At 42.5% G+C, this 16,799-nt stretch overlaps 4 protein-coding genes across 16 annotated transcripts in view; 2 read left to right on the top strand and 2 right to left on the bottom strand.

The window, feature by feature from the left end:
- Positions 1 to 16,799, top strand: part of LOC127616701 (ankyrin repeat domain-containing protein 13C-like) — a 237,609-nt gene that overhangs the window by 95,875 nt on the left and 124,935 nt on the right. The gene's annotated exons all lie outside the window — the stretch shown is intronic.
- The window catches only part of LOC127616656 (adhesion G protein-coupled receptor L2-like), a 136,988-nt gene that overhangs the window by 79,247 nt on the left and 40,942 nt on the right, over positions 1 to 16,799 (bottom strand). For all 10 annotated transcript variants that reach the window (XM_052088370.1, XM_052088371.1, XM_052088374.1 and 7 more), the window contains exon 3: positions 3,716 to 3,929. In XM_052088370.1, coding sequence (XP_051944330.1) covers positions 3,716 to 3,929 — 214 coding nt within the window. The remainder of the gene's footprint in view (positions 1 to 3,715; positions 3,930 to 16,799) is intronic.
- The window catches only part of snap47 (synaptosome associated protein 47), a 415,166-nt gene that overhangs the window by 378,124 nt on the left and 20,243 nt on the right, over positions 1 to 16,799 (top strand). The window lies entirely within an intron of this gene.
- prkacbb (protein kinase, cAMP-dependent, catalytic, beta b) overlaps positions 1 to 16,799 on the bottom strand; it is a 185,637-nt gene that overhangs the window by 154,497 nt on the left and 14,341 nt on the right. The window lies entirely within an intron of this gene.

Raw genomic sequence — 16,799 nt, 5'->3', positions numbered from 1 at the left:
GGATTACTTTTTTCCTCTTTGGTTCCATTTGAACCCTTTCATGGACCCTGTAACCTGAGAACATAGTAAGCTGTCCACCGCAGTAACCGCTGTCCCTGAAAGAGTTAAATACATCTACGTTGTTTTGTATTAGGCTCATTCTATCTTAGCGCTAAGCTAGTTCGTCTCTCAGGTCAGGCATAAGAACTCAGTGATAATGTTACAGTTTGAGCCCTGCGAGTCCCAGGCACTCGCTGATCAGAAAAGTATGAGTCCCATTATGGATTTAGAGAATCCCAAATTTCGAATTCTGAAATGGTCTACTTATTCAATTGCATATGATAATAACACAAACAACAACAATATACATTGATAATCGGTTTATTCATATGATCAAATGCTGCAAAAATTTTAATAATTTAGGCATACAAGATTCTTATCGCAAAAAACTATCCAACTTTAGCTGTTTCCACTGTGAAAAAAAACGCAATAAACTTTTGCAACACTTGTTTTAACGTTACGCGACCTGGTCTGCTGAAGGCCGATCTCGCCAATCTCATCTCGCGGGAACGGAAATCTCGTCACGCGAGATTACTTAACGCGAGATCAAAACAACAATAGCGGCGATTATCAAACTGCGATTGTTGCCTGAGAAATGTCCTTGCGTCCCAAAAACGCACATTATTTGGAACTGTGCGTCTGGCGGGAAAATTATGCGTCTAGGACGCGGGAAGCAGAGGTAACAAGACGGCTGAGAACTGCAAACTCCCTTTCGTTTGTTTGGGTCAGCATGGCTCAGTGGTAGAGTGGTCGTTTCCCAAAGCAGGTTCAAACCTTAGCCATTGCGACTTTGTTGAAGTGTCCAACTGCCCCGCCCCACCACCACCACTTGCTCCTGATGCTGCGTCATCATTAGGTAAATGAGGAAACAGTGTAAAGCGTTTTGAGTACCAAAGGCAGAAAAGCACTATATAAGTGACCACCCATCTTTGCTAGCGTACTACTATTTTTCTTAGTCGATGGCTTTGTTCATATGCTTGTGTTGCTAATGCCCCACATAAATCACCACAATGGTTTTATTTTTATGAAAAATTGAGGAAAAAAAACGTCTGCTTGCACAACAGTTCGGAGGAAGACTGAGTAAAGTCGAGCAAAGCTTTTTTGGACTGTCATTGCATCAGCCGTAATTACGGTCGCTCCCTCTGATCCCGATGATCTCAATCGTCGCAATGAACGCGGATGGTTGCTTCTTGCCGTCGCTCACAGGCTCCCAAGGGAGACTTCGTCAGGGAGCTCGTTTTGAAGCGCAGCCGAGAGTTTAACTCGTCGACAGACGAGGTGTGTGGCATGACCGGCCGCGGCCGACCCTAGGTATGGGGAGGGGGTGGCTGCGCAGCCGCTGTCAGAAGCAGGGACTCGGGATGTAAATTTAGAAGGACAGGGTGAAAACGGCGGGGCTCGGTTCTATTCCCAGGCGATGGCGCAGCATCATAAATAAAGGTGGGAGATAGCGAGAGGCGAGCTAAAGAGGACAGTGCTCGGTGCATGCAAGCTGAACTTTGCCGGTTACTATTTATGAATAGTTCATCCACTGGCCTTTAAAAATATACACACCTCTTGGGGGGCGAGCGCAGTGAAGTGTTGCCGCCGCGGCCACCGCTTGACAGCGAGGCAGCCTCCTGTGAGAGGCTAAGCGGGATGAAAGGCCCCGTGATGAGCAATGCCTGCTACCTGAGGCACAGCCACTTCAATGCGGTACAAGTGTTTGAACAAAGCAAGCCCGCTGCCCCAGATGGTTGAATTAGGAGGCTTTTGGGTGAGTCACAGTCTGTGGGAGTTGCACTAATTTTAATAACCCAAACGGCGACAGCAGCAAGCTGCAAAGGGACGTCAATTCCTGCCTGTCTAGAGTTCATCCCATCAGTTTTGGTGGGGAAAGAATTTGAATGTAATCTTCATAAACTGCTAATTTGGTTGTGGATAACCACAACGTGTCCAACTGGATATCGAAAGCTGAAACCGCACTACAGGGTTCAAGTGACCGATTCCGATGGAATCTTCATCGCCGACTGTCTATTTCCGTGCACATTTCAAGTGACGCATAACTGATATGGCAGCCATTTGCACTGACGAATGGACGTTGACGCATGAACCAACAACGACATGAAATTAAACAATACAATGTTCCCTGCTACCTTGCACATTTTTAAGAGCTCAGTTTACAAAGTGAAATTTGAATTTAGAGTGCCACATAGTTCAGCAACACGCTCGACAGAGATGCAATGTGATGAAGCGCAAGAACCAGAGGAAACCCCTTTTTTCGAATATGGCATTACATTTTGCCATTTTAAGCTTCAATGTTCCCTCGGAGCATCGAGAGCACATGCCTTTGAGAACTTTTGTATGTGCTGTTTGTAGGTGTTGGTGCTACGTGTGTGTTAAAAAGAATTACATCACGCAGATGTCAATTTTTGTGATGCCGTCACATTTATGTTAGCATTAAGCTAGCATAATTTAGCTTTGGTTAAAAGTTTTGGTGTTTAAATCTATAATGTTGGAGTTTTACAGACAACTTCAATGTCACATTTATGTTAGCATTAAGCTAGCAGAATTTCGCTTTGTGGTGTTTAAATTTTCAATGCTGGAGTTTTACAGTCAACTTCAACTGGGAGTGATAAACTGCTAGAACAAAGCAGGCCTCCTCTTCGGTGAACTCTACGAGCAAGAGAGTGAGAACAGATGCTCACTGAGTAAGAGTCAAAAAAGTGTGTTATAATAAGTTTTTTGTTTTTTAGCGTGTGGTCTCACTTTATCGCAGATTTCACCGATTGCGGGCAGGTCTGGAAGCTTTCACTGTAATCCAAAAAAAAAAAAGTTACTGACAATTAATTGTGCTGGCTGGTGTAAATAAACACATGACTCTACTGGCAGCGGTCTACAATTATTTTGTTTATTTAATGATGGATGTGCTTCTGATGTCATACATTTAGACGGAATGTAATAGTCTAAGCTGTTGTTGTAGTTTAGATTTAAAATGTGTTTTTTGTAACATGTTTATTTGTGTTGTTCGGCCAGATGCGAGTGAGTTTACTTCACCAATCAGTGTAATTTGATGACATCAAGCTCACCTTGATGGGGCGCGTCCAATCTCCTTTTGTCTACGCTGCGTTTGTATTACGTTACGTATCAGATTTTCAGCCACATTTGCAAGAGGCCTGATTCTCATCTCAAGGTCTCAAATACCATGTGGGGTTTTTTTTGGTTTCGTTTTAGGCCACCATGACACATCAGAATTCTGCCACTTAAGGAACTTTCTCAGATCCTTTCATCCAAATGAACATTTGTGGGGCTCACAATCCCCGTTGTTGGATTTACGAGAGGTCAAGTGTGCCTTTGCCAACCTTGCTTCGTGCACTGAGAACAGGAAAGAACTTTTGGGGGTTTCATGTTAAAGGCTAAAACTTCGGATCTTTTATTCCGGCCTTCATATGGCTTTTTTGCAGGATCTCTGTGTGAAAGAATTTCAATGTCAATTATTCTTAAAAAACATGGCATGGACAAGACAGAATAAAAATCCAAAATTAAAAATCCAAAGTATCCTGTTATGATTCAACTCGTTGATGGAAGGAAGAAATGTGTTGTCGTATGTGGATTAAAAAAGTCCGGGATATAGAGGGAGGAAAAAAAAGAAATAATTCCGTGTGTTTCATGTCACACTTCGCCCACACACACGCACCTTTGTGATATAATCTTGTAGGCGTCAGGGAGGTAGCAGTTGACGTTCTCCATCTGGAACGGGTCAGCGTCGCAGATCTTGTCGTCGGTCCGCCCGTAGTTGGCAGTCTCGATCATGATGACATCACTGCCAGGGCAACGTAGGTCGATGGCGTAGCCCTCGCACGAAAGCTCACGCCGGACGAGGCCGAAGGGCAGGGCGGCGCGGCTGAACCCTGAGAGGAAACATAAAAACGAAATTTCTTTTACAACCTTGGCTTCAGCGCAAACCTCACCCCATGTGGTTAGAAAGAGAGATTAAATAAATCGGCGGCAGGCGTCCAGTGCTTACCCGCGACAATTAGGTCATTGGAGGCAATGCCGGCAAATAGAAAGAACACTTGATTTGTGGGCAGAAACAGAATCGAAGTTGCTGGAGGCAAACAGTAACTTCATAAAATGTGGACTAAATAGTAGTGCATCAAGATGGCAACCCTTCAGAGAGCTAAACTGGGACTCCAAGCGTGAGGGTTTGTTTTGTTTTTGTTTGCAAGATGAGAAAAGACCAGAACAGAATACAATCAGCATTTTGTTTGTTTGTTTGTTTGTTTGTTTTTTAAACAGCGTTGTCAGATGAACATGGAGTCCACACATCGAAAACATCCATACGTGAAAAAGCAAAGGATGTGGGTGTGGCCAAATAAGTGCACTAAGCGACGGAGAAAATGAGTTTTTTCATTGCAAAAATGACCCTCCTTCCAGGACATTAGAGTGAAATAGGCTATTACAAAGTATTCTCTTGTCTGAATAATAAAACGGCATTTCACAAAGAGAAACTGGTCTATGGAGGGAGAGAAGAAAAGACGTGAGGAAAAAAAAGGGAATAGCAAATCTCATTTGGGGTTGAAGTGATCCAAAGTTTTTTAGAAAAAAAAACGCAGTTGTCTGCAACTCTAAGAAGAAGAAAAAAACAATTAGGTAGAGTCTAAGTAGAACATGTAAATGTGTTCCATTTACGGAGTGCAAGCAGAAAGAGCTGCATGAACTGTCAATAATCGCCGCTGTTTGCTGCAATTGTGGGCCCCCAAGGGGGCAGCCGGCGTCGGTATTTTCTCGCTCCTAATTAGCCCTTCCTTCAGTCTGCTACCTTTTGCACAACCCCATTGGCCAACCCGAGCTTTGTCACGCAGCAACACTTACCACCCCGGGTTCATTTTGCCCCCTCACTCTAATTACCCTCACGCTTTTGACAGCGGCAGCCCGACGCAATTAGCGTTGCTTGAAACGCTCAAAGTTTCCAAGTGACTCCAACTTGAAATTCCTCTCGAAAAGGCCAGACGTAATTCGGTCTGTTTCCGTCACAAAAACATACGTATGCAAAAAATACTGTAAAAGCTGGAGAGACGACAAAGAGGACTGCGTTAGATCATAATGGAAAGAAGCCAGCATTTCTTGAAAATAACATGTAGGCGAGTAGATTCTACTTCGGTCTGCTGCTCATCACCTCATTAGGGACCGTCACCCTATGCAGCGTTAACTGCTGAATCCATTTGCTGACTCTGTTGCTAACCAAGACAGCAGCACCTACAGAGTCACGCAAACTGTTTCTTTCTTGAATGTGCAGCTACATGTGCACAGTGTTCAAGATTCATCCATTATCTGAACCGCTACATCCTCACGAGGGTCACATAGTGTTGAAGATGATCTTACATTATGCGAAGATGGTGTGTTTAACTGCCAGCCATTTTCAAAGCTAATTTCCCCATCTTGCCAGCTGTCTGAGAGCATTTTGAGTCATTTGTCAATCACAGAATACTGTGTTCTGGGAGAGTAAAAGCAGTCAAAAATACCAAAGGAAAGAGGAGGCATTCTGTTTATCATCTTTTCCATTTAGGAAGCAGCAGAATAACATGGGTTGTATTTTACTGCTGGTTTCTGACTAAAAAGTGAGAAAATAGTGAAGTGAGAAAATAGTGAAGATACCAGTAAAGAACTGTGTGTGTGTGTGTGTGTGTGTGTATATATATATATAAAAAGAAAAAAAACATATTCAAAAAATTTGTTTACATTTCTTTTTCCATATACATGTAGTACAGTACTGTATACTGTATGTTGCTCTATGTGACTCGCTGTTGTTTTGCTGACTTTCGCAGCTTCTCGCTGACTGTTTGTGGACGTTTTAAAAAAAAAGTGTATACTGTACTTTGTTATTCATAAACTAACCTAACTTATACATGTTTAAATCTTTTAATATACAGCATTAAGTCATGTTAATGACTAAAGTTACTTCTACATGCATGTATACCATTACATTTGGCTTTATAAATATTATGTACATGTACCTATATGGTGGTCTTAACCTGGGTTCGATCGAATGCTAGGGGTTCGGTGAATCAGTCTTAGGGGTCCGACGGAGCCTCTGCCGTGGAGGTTAAGACACACCTGACTCAACATGACAATTAGTCATGACACGCCTGACCATGACTGGCTGGTTCATTTTGTGCACAATTGAAAAAATGTATACTTTATACTGATACTAATTGCGCTTACTTCTTTCTGTTTTTAATAAATGTGTCTTTTATGTCTTGGATTTGTCAAAAATATTGTTTTATTTTTCAGTAATGAAGGGTTCTGCAAATGTGCATTTGAATGGGTGGGTTCGGTACCGCTAACAAGGTTAAGAATGCCCGCGACTCTCATGGGAATAAGCGGATAAGATAATGGATGGATGGCTGTCCAGGCGTGTCTACAGTCAATTTGTCTAACTTCCACCATGTGGTCATTTGGATCCCTCATCATTGATATAATAGGCCAACATTCATCCCCGAGTGTATCTTCTACTGAAAAGTTGTCCTGATCACAAATCCTAAGCGATGAATCGCCACCATCTATAGGGATCTGCTAGTCATTGCAGTGGTTTGCAAACCTGAATTTAGGAGACAAAATGTGCGAGACCAACCCTCCTCCACACCTACCGGCTGAAAAACAAACTTGACAAATGAGTGGCAATAAATGGCTGAAATCCAGTTGACCAATATAAAGATCCATGCCCGTGAACGAGATGAATAAGAAACGCAACTGCAAGTATAAAACATCATTTGGGGCACTCAGAAGTCAAGGTACCACTGCAGTTGGCCGAAGCCATTTGAATTTAAAATCAGCAGCACCCGCCCACCACTTCTTGTCACAATGTTGCAAATGCGTTCCTTGGGTGCGAGTAAATAATATGACTTTTCTTTAATGTGTTCGTGGAGACGGTTTCGACTTTGACTTTGCTTTTTGCCATTTGGCCACATTTTACCACAATAGACCATTCATTTTCCTTTAAACACCAATTTCAGGTGAAATTGTAATAGACCATTAACCAAAGACGAGCAACAAATCATCACTCCCAAGCACGGGGCCAACGGCTCCTTCTTTAAAAATAACATGATGTGTGTCGATGCGAGTGGATTCTTGCTTAGCTCCGCTGTTTATCACCTCATTAGGAGATGTCGGTAGAGCCGAACAGTACGTGGGGAGCTACGGGGTCAGTCCATCTATCCCAATAACAACCACAATTACCCGCAGCGTCCGCAGAACCCGTGCGGGATGGCGGCTGATAAAACACAGAGTGGAGTCAGCGGCTTAACCGCCAAAACTAATGATCACCACGCCTGCCATTCCTCACGGAGGGACTGACGGGTTTATCACAGAAGCCAAGGAAGGAATGCATTTCACTGGGTCCTAAAATTCGAAAGGGGATGTGTGGCACGAGGGAAACGACGTCATTTGCTTTACTGACCTCTTTTCTTGGGGCTGACCGTTCCCGATTCGACACATCCATCAAAGCAACTAAGGCAAGTTGGCAACAACGTCTTCAATGGAGCCCTGGCTATTGATTAGCTCAGCGGCCCCTTTCCCTCTTCACCCACGTGGATCATTCTGGTCAGAAGCTAATGCCGCATCAATTACGGGGGAGGGTACTCGCCATCTAAAGGACATATTGATCCTCCCTCATCTCTGTTTCATTAACGACTTTGTTGTTGACCTGCACTTGAATGAGTAGTGACTGATTTGGCATCACAATATCCTGCACGGATGCTCAAGTTTTGAACTGATCTCATTTTTTTTATTTTCAAGGTGCAATTATTAGCCAAAATCTGTACAAGATTTTCTTTGCCTGGTAAGCTCTTATTTAGCACATTTCTTCAAATAGAGAAATTACGTGATTATGACCGAAAATCGGTTCTAGACCAAAGTGAGCGCACTTGAATGCGCCACTTGACTCCTCCCGCTTTCCTTACACGAGGAAGTGACGCTTCCTTGGGTAGACGAGGAAGTGACGCTTCCTCGTGTAGCGTTCTATTGTGAGCAGACGTCTTGAATAAAGATTTTTTTTTTCAAACAGCATTGTTTCGGTTTTCGAACAGCCTTCTGGAACGAATTATCGTCGAAAAGCGAGGTATGACTGTACTTTACTCGAAACTCCAGGATCCCTCACTGTATAGTGGCCAACGGCAGAACCCAGGATGTTCTTTTGGACCAATTTTAATCCATCCGCATGCATCGTACCAGCTGCTAGCTAGTGCAAAGCTAAACTGCCCCCCACCCCCGGATGGCATGAGAGGCCAACATCGAGTAAAAAAAGACGTTGGTATACTGCCTAGCTGGGCTTTATCGACTGACAGCTTAACACACAGGTGTCAAACCCAAGGCCCGAGGGGCCAGATCTGGCCCGCACATCATTTTATGTGGCCCGCCAAAGCAGTTCCAACATGTCAACCTCCATGATCTTTTCTAAAATGTCTACCAAAATTTAAAATTTTCATATGTAATAAATAAGAGATATATTCGAGGCATTTTCTTGTGACCAAACCCCTCATGATAGCAACATAAACAACAGTTAAATCAAGTTATTCTTGACAGTTTCAGTCATAACGGCCCTCCAAGTGAAACGGTAACTAAAATGTGTCCCATGCCAAAAATGAATTTGACACCCCTGGCTTAACAAATTTAACTTAATGTTCATTTGAACGTAGTGTGCTTTCATACACGGCGTGCGGTTCCCACATACATACTGGAGCAACCTTCACAAGTTCTGTGGTTCAATGTAAGCAAAGGATGATATGACACAAGGCTACGCACGGTTAGCATTGGTTCACTCTGACCAATTCTGCCTTGGATTCAAACATTCTGATTCAGCGTTTGTTTTTTTTCAACCAATTCGCTTCTCTCTACAAGCCACCAAAAATTTGTGCACAGTCTGAGTCTCCATCCACCTGTTGCCATTCAGTCACAGAAGAATACTTATAGCCCTAATTACGTGCCTTAACTTAGTAGCCAGCATTGTCCTAATTCATGTCCTGGGTGCGCTCCATACACGCTCCATTTCCTAACTGTTCATAGAAGCTATTGTTCTACTGTGGACGCTCAATAGTTAACTGCCAGTCTGTCAGGTGAATTCAATAGTTCACAACACACACACATACAGACATACACATAAATATAATAATAAATTTCATGAAATCTTGCAGCACAGACATCCAGAGCGATAAATGTTTTGGCGCAAATGTTGAGTAAAAACGCATGTACTCCTTTTGGCTTTCGTCTGAAAATAGGACTCGGAAAAGGAATTTGACATCTCTGCAGTCATTCCAGTTGTGGAAGTAATGGTTAAGTGAAGTTCTCACAGGTTCCCGGTTGTCTGTGTTCCAGTTCACCGAGACTTTAAAAAAGGCGATGCGTGCAAAATTCCCGCATCGCAGTGACGTATGAACATCTTTTCATCTGGCGTTTTGTTTGAGACCTCAACTATGGAGATCCTGGATGACGGCAGCTGACAAAAGGTCACAAGCTGTGATGCTATCAAGATGACCGCGAGGGGAAAACATCCATAGCATAATCCCTTTGCGAAGAGGTGGAAAATTGAAAATTAAGTGGTCGGGGAATCCGTATCTGTAGGCCAGATGAGCATGAATTTGCACAATCAGTGAGGGAATCGAATATCACTTTATACAGAACATTTTGTTAATCTCCATGACAACCACTTTGCCTTGCCTATAATTGGCCGTGATCCCTATTCGCGGCCCTGTTGACATGAAGCCTTATCAGGCATTCTGGTCAGTGAGTGACTGTGCGCAAAGTAGCTTTTCAGATTCCTCCCTCTGACCTGCCTGCTAAGCCTTCCATTGAGCTCGACAGAGAGCCAAGCCAGGCCTGGGAACGCTCTTCAATATGTTGCATTCAGGGATTTCTCCTCTCCTTACTTCTTCAGACGACAGACAATAATTCCCATCTGAAAATCCCTCCTCCTAATACATATTTTGTTTTCCATCAACACCTTTGAAATTGGAAATGGCTCTGCAGCTCAGAAGGGCGCAACAGAAGCATCCCGCAAGCATTGTGGGGCGTTTCCAACCCCCGAAGGTGAAATGAGAAGAAAATGATTGTCGAAATATTGCCATTCGGCCAATGCGGACTGGAACGCGCAGCCATCTCTAAGTTCATCTCGGGTGGAGTCACGGGTGGAGTCACGGCCGACCTTTTAAGCCTAACCGCCTAAGGATATACAAGAAAGAGTGGAATGTTTAAAAAAAGAAAAGTGGGACAGTTTCTGGAAGTTGGACAGAGCGCCGAGCACTGACACAGACCGATCGCAGAGGCATTGCTTGACGCTTGTCATCTCGCATTAAGCTGCCTTTGATTGGCCTTTGTGGTCTTGGAAACGGCAAACAGCTGCATGCAAATGGACCCCGCTATACGCCCCAACCCACCCTGCGTCTGGCCCCCCTTTGTTCCTTTGACGGAGACACTCTCTTTTGCCGGGATAAAGGAGGGTGTAGCCTTTAGTCAAATAAGTGCGCCCCTGCCGCGGCCACAGCGGGGGCACTTGAAGATTGTTTGTCTTTTTATGTTGTTTGATTCACAATAATACTGGGAGCCCAAGAGGAGATCTGAGAGTCAAGCTTGGCCTCCAACGGCTCGGGAATGCCTCCATAATCCCATATCCGAAGCGGTCGGGGTGTACAATTTTTTTCCCCTTTTGCAATGGAGATTTCCAATGGGAATTTGTAAAGTAAGACAAACATGATTGAATTCTTAATTGTAGGGGAACAACATAGCAACAAATCAAATGTGTGGTGATACCTCGAAACGTGAAAATAATCAGTTTCCGTGACATCGGCTAACATTTCAAGATAGAATTTCACTGTCAAACCAAGAAAAAAAAACATAGAAGCATTCATGTACGATGTCAAATCATCTTTTGTTTCCAAGTCGCAGGCCATATGGCGACTATCCAGTCGACGGCTAATCGGAGAAGCTAACGCATCAACTTGTTTTTTGGGGGCTGCTATACGAAGGGTGAAAACATGGATGCAAAATCGCCCAAGGGTGTAAAGGGATGCCCAAAAATGATTTGATACACACCTTGCTTTAAAATTCTGGTTTGGTTGACGTTGGGTACATTGAGAGAACAAAATGCAAAACAAATTGCTTGGCTTATGTGAACAGCAACACATTCAATAACATTTAAAATGAAACATCAATATCTTGAATCTTTTCTTTATCGGAAAGAGCACGTGTTTTCTTAGTTTTCGCTTTTTTTGTCAAATATTACTATCCATGACGTCTGCTTGCTCAAAATTGAGCTACACTGTTTTTGTTATAGACGAGTTACAATTTGTATGCTTCATTAGATTCTGTTTGGAATACCTCCATTAATCACCCCATCATATTATGGCATCATCAGTTGTTGTTTTTTTTTAAAATTCTTTTGGCTTTAAATGCAGTGTTGTTGTGAAGCACATTGAGTTACCTTGTGTATGAAATGCGCTAAATAAATATAGCTGCCTTGCCTTGCTTTGCTCAACTTTGGGCCGATTGCAGTGGAAGCCTCACACTTCACAGTCCACGGAGGCTGTATTTCCAGACAAGCCGTATTTTTGTGAGGAATCCACCGCCATCACCATGCGTGACCGGTTGCCACATGTGAATGATGCCCGGTGGCAAGGTGTGAGATGAGTGAGGAGATTTGAGGCAAAAACAACACCTACTTTTTCACAAAACTACAACGCAACAGCTCCCATTTCATTTTAAGCATTGAAATGTGGCCAAACACTCATAGAGTAGTGGCAGACATTTTGCTCGTGTTTCCAGTGACACTTAAATCCGTCCGCTCCGAGCCTGTCTTGTTGGAAATTGTTTCTAAAGACGGTGTCAGACAAGACCACAATCGCCGCAGCCGCGCCCGCCCTTTCCCAGACGACTGCTATCAGGCACTCTAGATTGCGATAGCAGGATTTCAAAATAGAAAGCTGCTATTTACAGATCCATCCAGTCCATTTGATGCGGTGCCGTCTTCTGTCATGTTTACATGGTTACCAAATTCAAGTGCTGTTGAGAAAACTGCAGATCGTTGAAAGGGAACGCATTTGTCATTTTGAAGCCCAAACTCTCAACGGTGATTCACATGGTGTATTATTCCTTCTTTTGTATTCATTTCCGATTCATCATTCTTGAGATTTTCAATAGACAATTGAAAGTCGAGAAACTAAATCGCGACTGATTATTCCACAAAGATCAAAAAAGTCAATGTTTTCATCATCAATTCCAAGCTGAAATCAAAGTTACAAAATGCGCACAACAGGCCAAAGGACCGAGATGGATTAAGATATTCAATTGGCTGTACCCGTGTTGTTGGGTCGTAAGCATTAGTAAAGCGTTGTTAGCCGTCACAATCCGTCTGGACCGGGGGTGTCAAACTCATTTCACACCGTGGGCCGCATATGGCCGCGGACAAGTGGGCCGGACCATTAAAATGAAACCATACTCTGCTATAAATAACCAAAATAAATATGTCTTTCCTTTGTTTTGGTCTGAAGAAGCACAAGAACATGAGGAAAATGTTGAAATTGAATGAACATATTTTTTACAAAACATTTCATGAAGCACCTTAGATTTCCTTAGACAATTCTGCAATTTACTTTTATCATTCACATATATGCATTTCAATTTATCCCACTGATTGTAGAAAGGCATAAAACTTTAACAACTAATTGGAATTGAACTTTAAGATTAAATGAGATTTATAAAGAAATGAATTTTTCAACCATTTACACGTGTGCATATAAGATCTAAATTTAATCCCTGCCAAACTAAGAAGAGTGCTATTAAATGTTAAATAGAAATAATTCACGTCCTTGATAGTGTCTGCTGTATTGGGTCTGTTTCAGTGACAGACTGAGGCTGCTGTTGTCTTCTTCTCTGATCAAAACGATGTTGTCTTCTGAAACAGAGTGTCCCTGAGCGGATACTCCATGAATTGCACCTTATCAAAAACATTCATTCCATGATTTTTTCACATTTAAATGATCCGGGCCTGATCGAACCTCCTTGGAGCCGGTTCCGGCCCACGTGCCGTATGTTTGACACCCTATGGTCTGGACCATTACCACCTCTGTCAAATGATGCATCAGGTATATTATATCAAGATCAAACTCTTTTGAAGTGCTCATCGACTTCATGCGTGGAAGATATGCATTCACGGGGGTTTGTCTGTGTGGTCGCATTGATTTCTACTCGTTCATTTCTACTCATTCATTTTTGTGGACACGCGGAACACTGCGTGTGGACTGGCAGTCACGACGCTTCATAACATTTCAAAAACACCGCGTTCACCTTGTTTCAACCGTCGTGCAAGAATACGCAATGAATTGTGTGTCTGTATCGGTTGGTAGAGGTGGCCCAGGGAGCTGGTAGAGTAGGGTGCAAATGAGACAAGCGAGAAGAAAACATAGACAAACTGCAGCCAAGCACATCTTCCGTGTCGGATGGAATGCACGAAGCCGCTTCCAATAACGCTTCATACGCATTAGGCCTTGACATCATATGGCTAATGCATAATTTGATGGATTGTGGGCACGGTCTGGACTGATTGAAGCTAATGTAGAAAATGCTCACTACCAAGTCCTGGGACACGAAAACACAACCAATAAATGAGTCCTATAGCATCTTTATCAATGTTATATTTTGATCTCAGCCCAATTTTTAAAAAAAGCTGTTATTTAAAACTATCTTTGTTTGATATCTACTACTACCCCCGCGGCCCTAGCGAGGTTAAGCAGGACGGGAAATGAACGAGTGAATGTATGAATATACTACTACTCATAGGAATAATAATAATCCAATAATTTTGTCCATTTTTCATTCTTTGAGTTGACTGCCAATTGAAATGGAAAGAAGGAAGTTAACAGAGATTCCTCAGGTGGGATCATTTGAAGGATGAACATGTGCTGATGAATTTTTTTTCTCGGTACATTTCACATTAACTGTTCACTTGATGATGGCTCATGAGATGAAGACTTTTTTTTTGGACCTGACAGCAGCAACTGCAATCGTGATAAGCTGTCTGCTTAACTGCAAGGAGGGTTTCAGGGATTGTGGGGTCGGGGGGAGGGGGGAGGGGGGACGTGTTTTGTGTTTGGACGCGCTCGCGGTTGTTGAGGCAGAAAATAAGCATTAAAGCGGTCGAGGCAGCTGCATGAGTTGAGCGTCGTTGCTTCGATGACGAGTGAGAAAGTCCAACGGAAAGTCCGGTTTGACAATGACGCCGGCAAAAAAAAAAGTCAAAATATGTTTTTAATAGCACAAGAGGGGAGATTACAAGACAGTTCTACAATGACACCCCGTTTTTATGGTTGTGAACAGGAACCTAGGCCAGGCAATGACATCATGAATCATGATCATAAAACATTGAAATTCAAGGTTAGGAAAAGCATAGCGGGTGAAGTAAGGATTTTATGATTATTTATGGGAGTGATGCCGTTTTTCCAGTCACTTCCAAACTGACGCACGGACAGTACAACCGCCGCATTTTCCATAACATAACAGTTGTGTTTCTTTTCCTCAAAACGTACTCCCACACTTTAGATGTGAAACGTATTCTCAAAACCAACCAGGAGCGGCTTTCTCAAAATCTCATTTAAAATGAAGTATTTGTCTTACGACTGTGTTAAGCCTCTTTGATACTGCGACTTTGCAGTTGGCTTAAGCTTGTTGCAAAGCTGTAGATCACAGGTGTTTATTGACCACCACTTTGGCATTTAAACTCCAGTTGTTGTTCAGAATCGACATCATGACAATGACATGCACTGGCAGTTGGGAATCCACAATAATGAGATGAGGTGATTAGACACTGAGATGATTTTCACAGGCACATACCTGCTTTAGATGTGCGCATTTTTTGGTCATTATAATGACAATACAAGCAGTTCAGGGCGTCCCCCACCTACTGAACGAAGGCGGCTGGGATAAGCTCGAGCACGCCCGCAACCCTCGTGAGGATAAGCGTATTAGAAAATGGACGGATGGATAATGACAAAAACGGTAAACATGATCATTTTGGTCACGGCAGTTGTGAGGTGAAATGATAATTGCCTTGATATAAAATCAATAGACTCAACGATAAAACAGACTCAAGGCCATTTTTTGTTGTTGTCCCAAAAAGCTGTTGTATATAAGAACAGTTTCTTACAGTGTGCTTATTGTATTCAACAAGGTAACACCTGAATTCTGCCCTGTAGACATTGTTTTGAAGTTCCTGTAAAGTGAAAATAAAGATGTCTTTGAGATTTTCCACATCACTGAGAAGCATATTGTTAACAAGCCAAGCAAATTTCAATGATTCAAAAAAAGAACCTCCAAATATCTAAAATGAATTAATGAATAAATTGACAGATTGATAATATATATAATAATATATTATAGAAATAAATCATGCCATTGTCTCCATTGGTTAACACTGCACGAGAACCCCGCTCTGCCATGAAATGGAGGCTTTTTCATCTCGCAGCTTTCTTATGCCTCGTCCGCTGCGTCACCTCCTCGTTTGGCGATTTAAATAACGACACTAAGCTACCCTGTAAATCGTGGCATTCGGGGAAGATGAATTTTCAGGGCGCAGACATAGCTAGATAGCTAATTGCATGCTGTAGAGGCAGAAATTAGTACCTCGAGTGCGTCACCGGGCGCCAATACAGCCACATAAAAATAAAAATAATTAGGAAATTTGAAAGAGTGAAAAACAGTTTCACGCTAGACTGTGTCTCCTCATTTGGGTACGACATCATTTTCAGTCTTTGCACATGTTGTCAACAGTTAGAGCATCTTCTGGTATGTTTCATGTATTTTGAGAAGCACTTCGAGGAGTTGACTTTCCAGAGTCATTAAAGGATTTTCCGATCTGATCTATCGTCTCTTAATTAAACACAGTTGGACCTCTTGCGGTCGTAGCATTCGAGATCTTTCCCGGAAAAAGATGTCTCTCGAGTCGCAGAGAAGCGTTCAATCATTGCCATGGGGAAGTTGCTTTCAACCCACCCCGAGTAGTTTCACTTTCAGATGTGTTGTTCACTGTTAATTAGATTAAAGAAGTTTGGGTCTTTTTGGCAGTCAGAATAGCGTCCAACACACCAACTAGAGCAGAATGTTTGAAAATGTGCAGACTGAGTTGTCGCAAGAGAAAAGAAGCTGTAACGTTATTGTAACGAATTCACTTTTAGCTGGGTTTTTTTAGTGCCGAACATTCATGTTACAGAATTCAGAGATATTAAAATTCCCACATGGAACAAATTAGACATGGGACAGGAAAATGTCTCACACTCTACTCCGTAAATAAATAGAGCCCACATCACAGAATTGAAAGGAATTTCAACAAAACCAACCTCTCCCGGGCTCTTTAGATTGAGCCAAAACAACAAGGAATGGCATTGTTTGTGATTTGATAGCATCGTAATTCACACTGTTCATTCTACGACCATGTCAAGTCAACAAGTCAAGTCAACAGTATTTATAGAGCACTTTCAAACAGCCATCGCTGAATACAAAGTGCTGTACATGGAGCAATTTAACATGTACAATAAACAGAAAGACAAATCGGTAATAAAGGCGGTAGAAAGAAAGAATCATTGATTGTTCCTATTGATGTTGCACTTTCGTAAAACGTTTAAAAACCAGATTTCTTTTTTTTGGAAGCATGACTTTGGTGATTTTTCATTTTTTTTGGACAACTGGCGACTGAACTGCAGATGAAGACTTTATAGGCGGTCCTCGCGCCACCGCGGCGT

Source organism: Hippocampus zosterae, chromosome 15, assembly GCF_025434085.1.
Source record: "Hippocampus zosterae strain Florida chromosome 15, ASM2543408v3, whole genome shotgun sequence".
Taxonomy (NCBI): domain Eukaryota; kingdom Metazoa; phylum Chordata; class Actinopteri; order Syngnathiformes; family Syngnathidae; genus Hippocampus; species Hippocampus zosterae.
The sequence above is the reverse complement of the archived record's forward strand: the minus strand, read 5'-3'. Positions and strand labels throughout refer to the sequence as shown.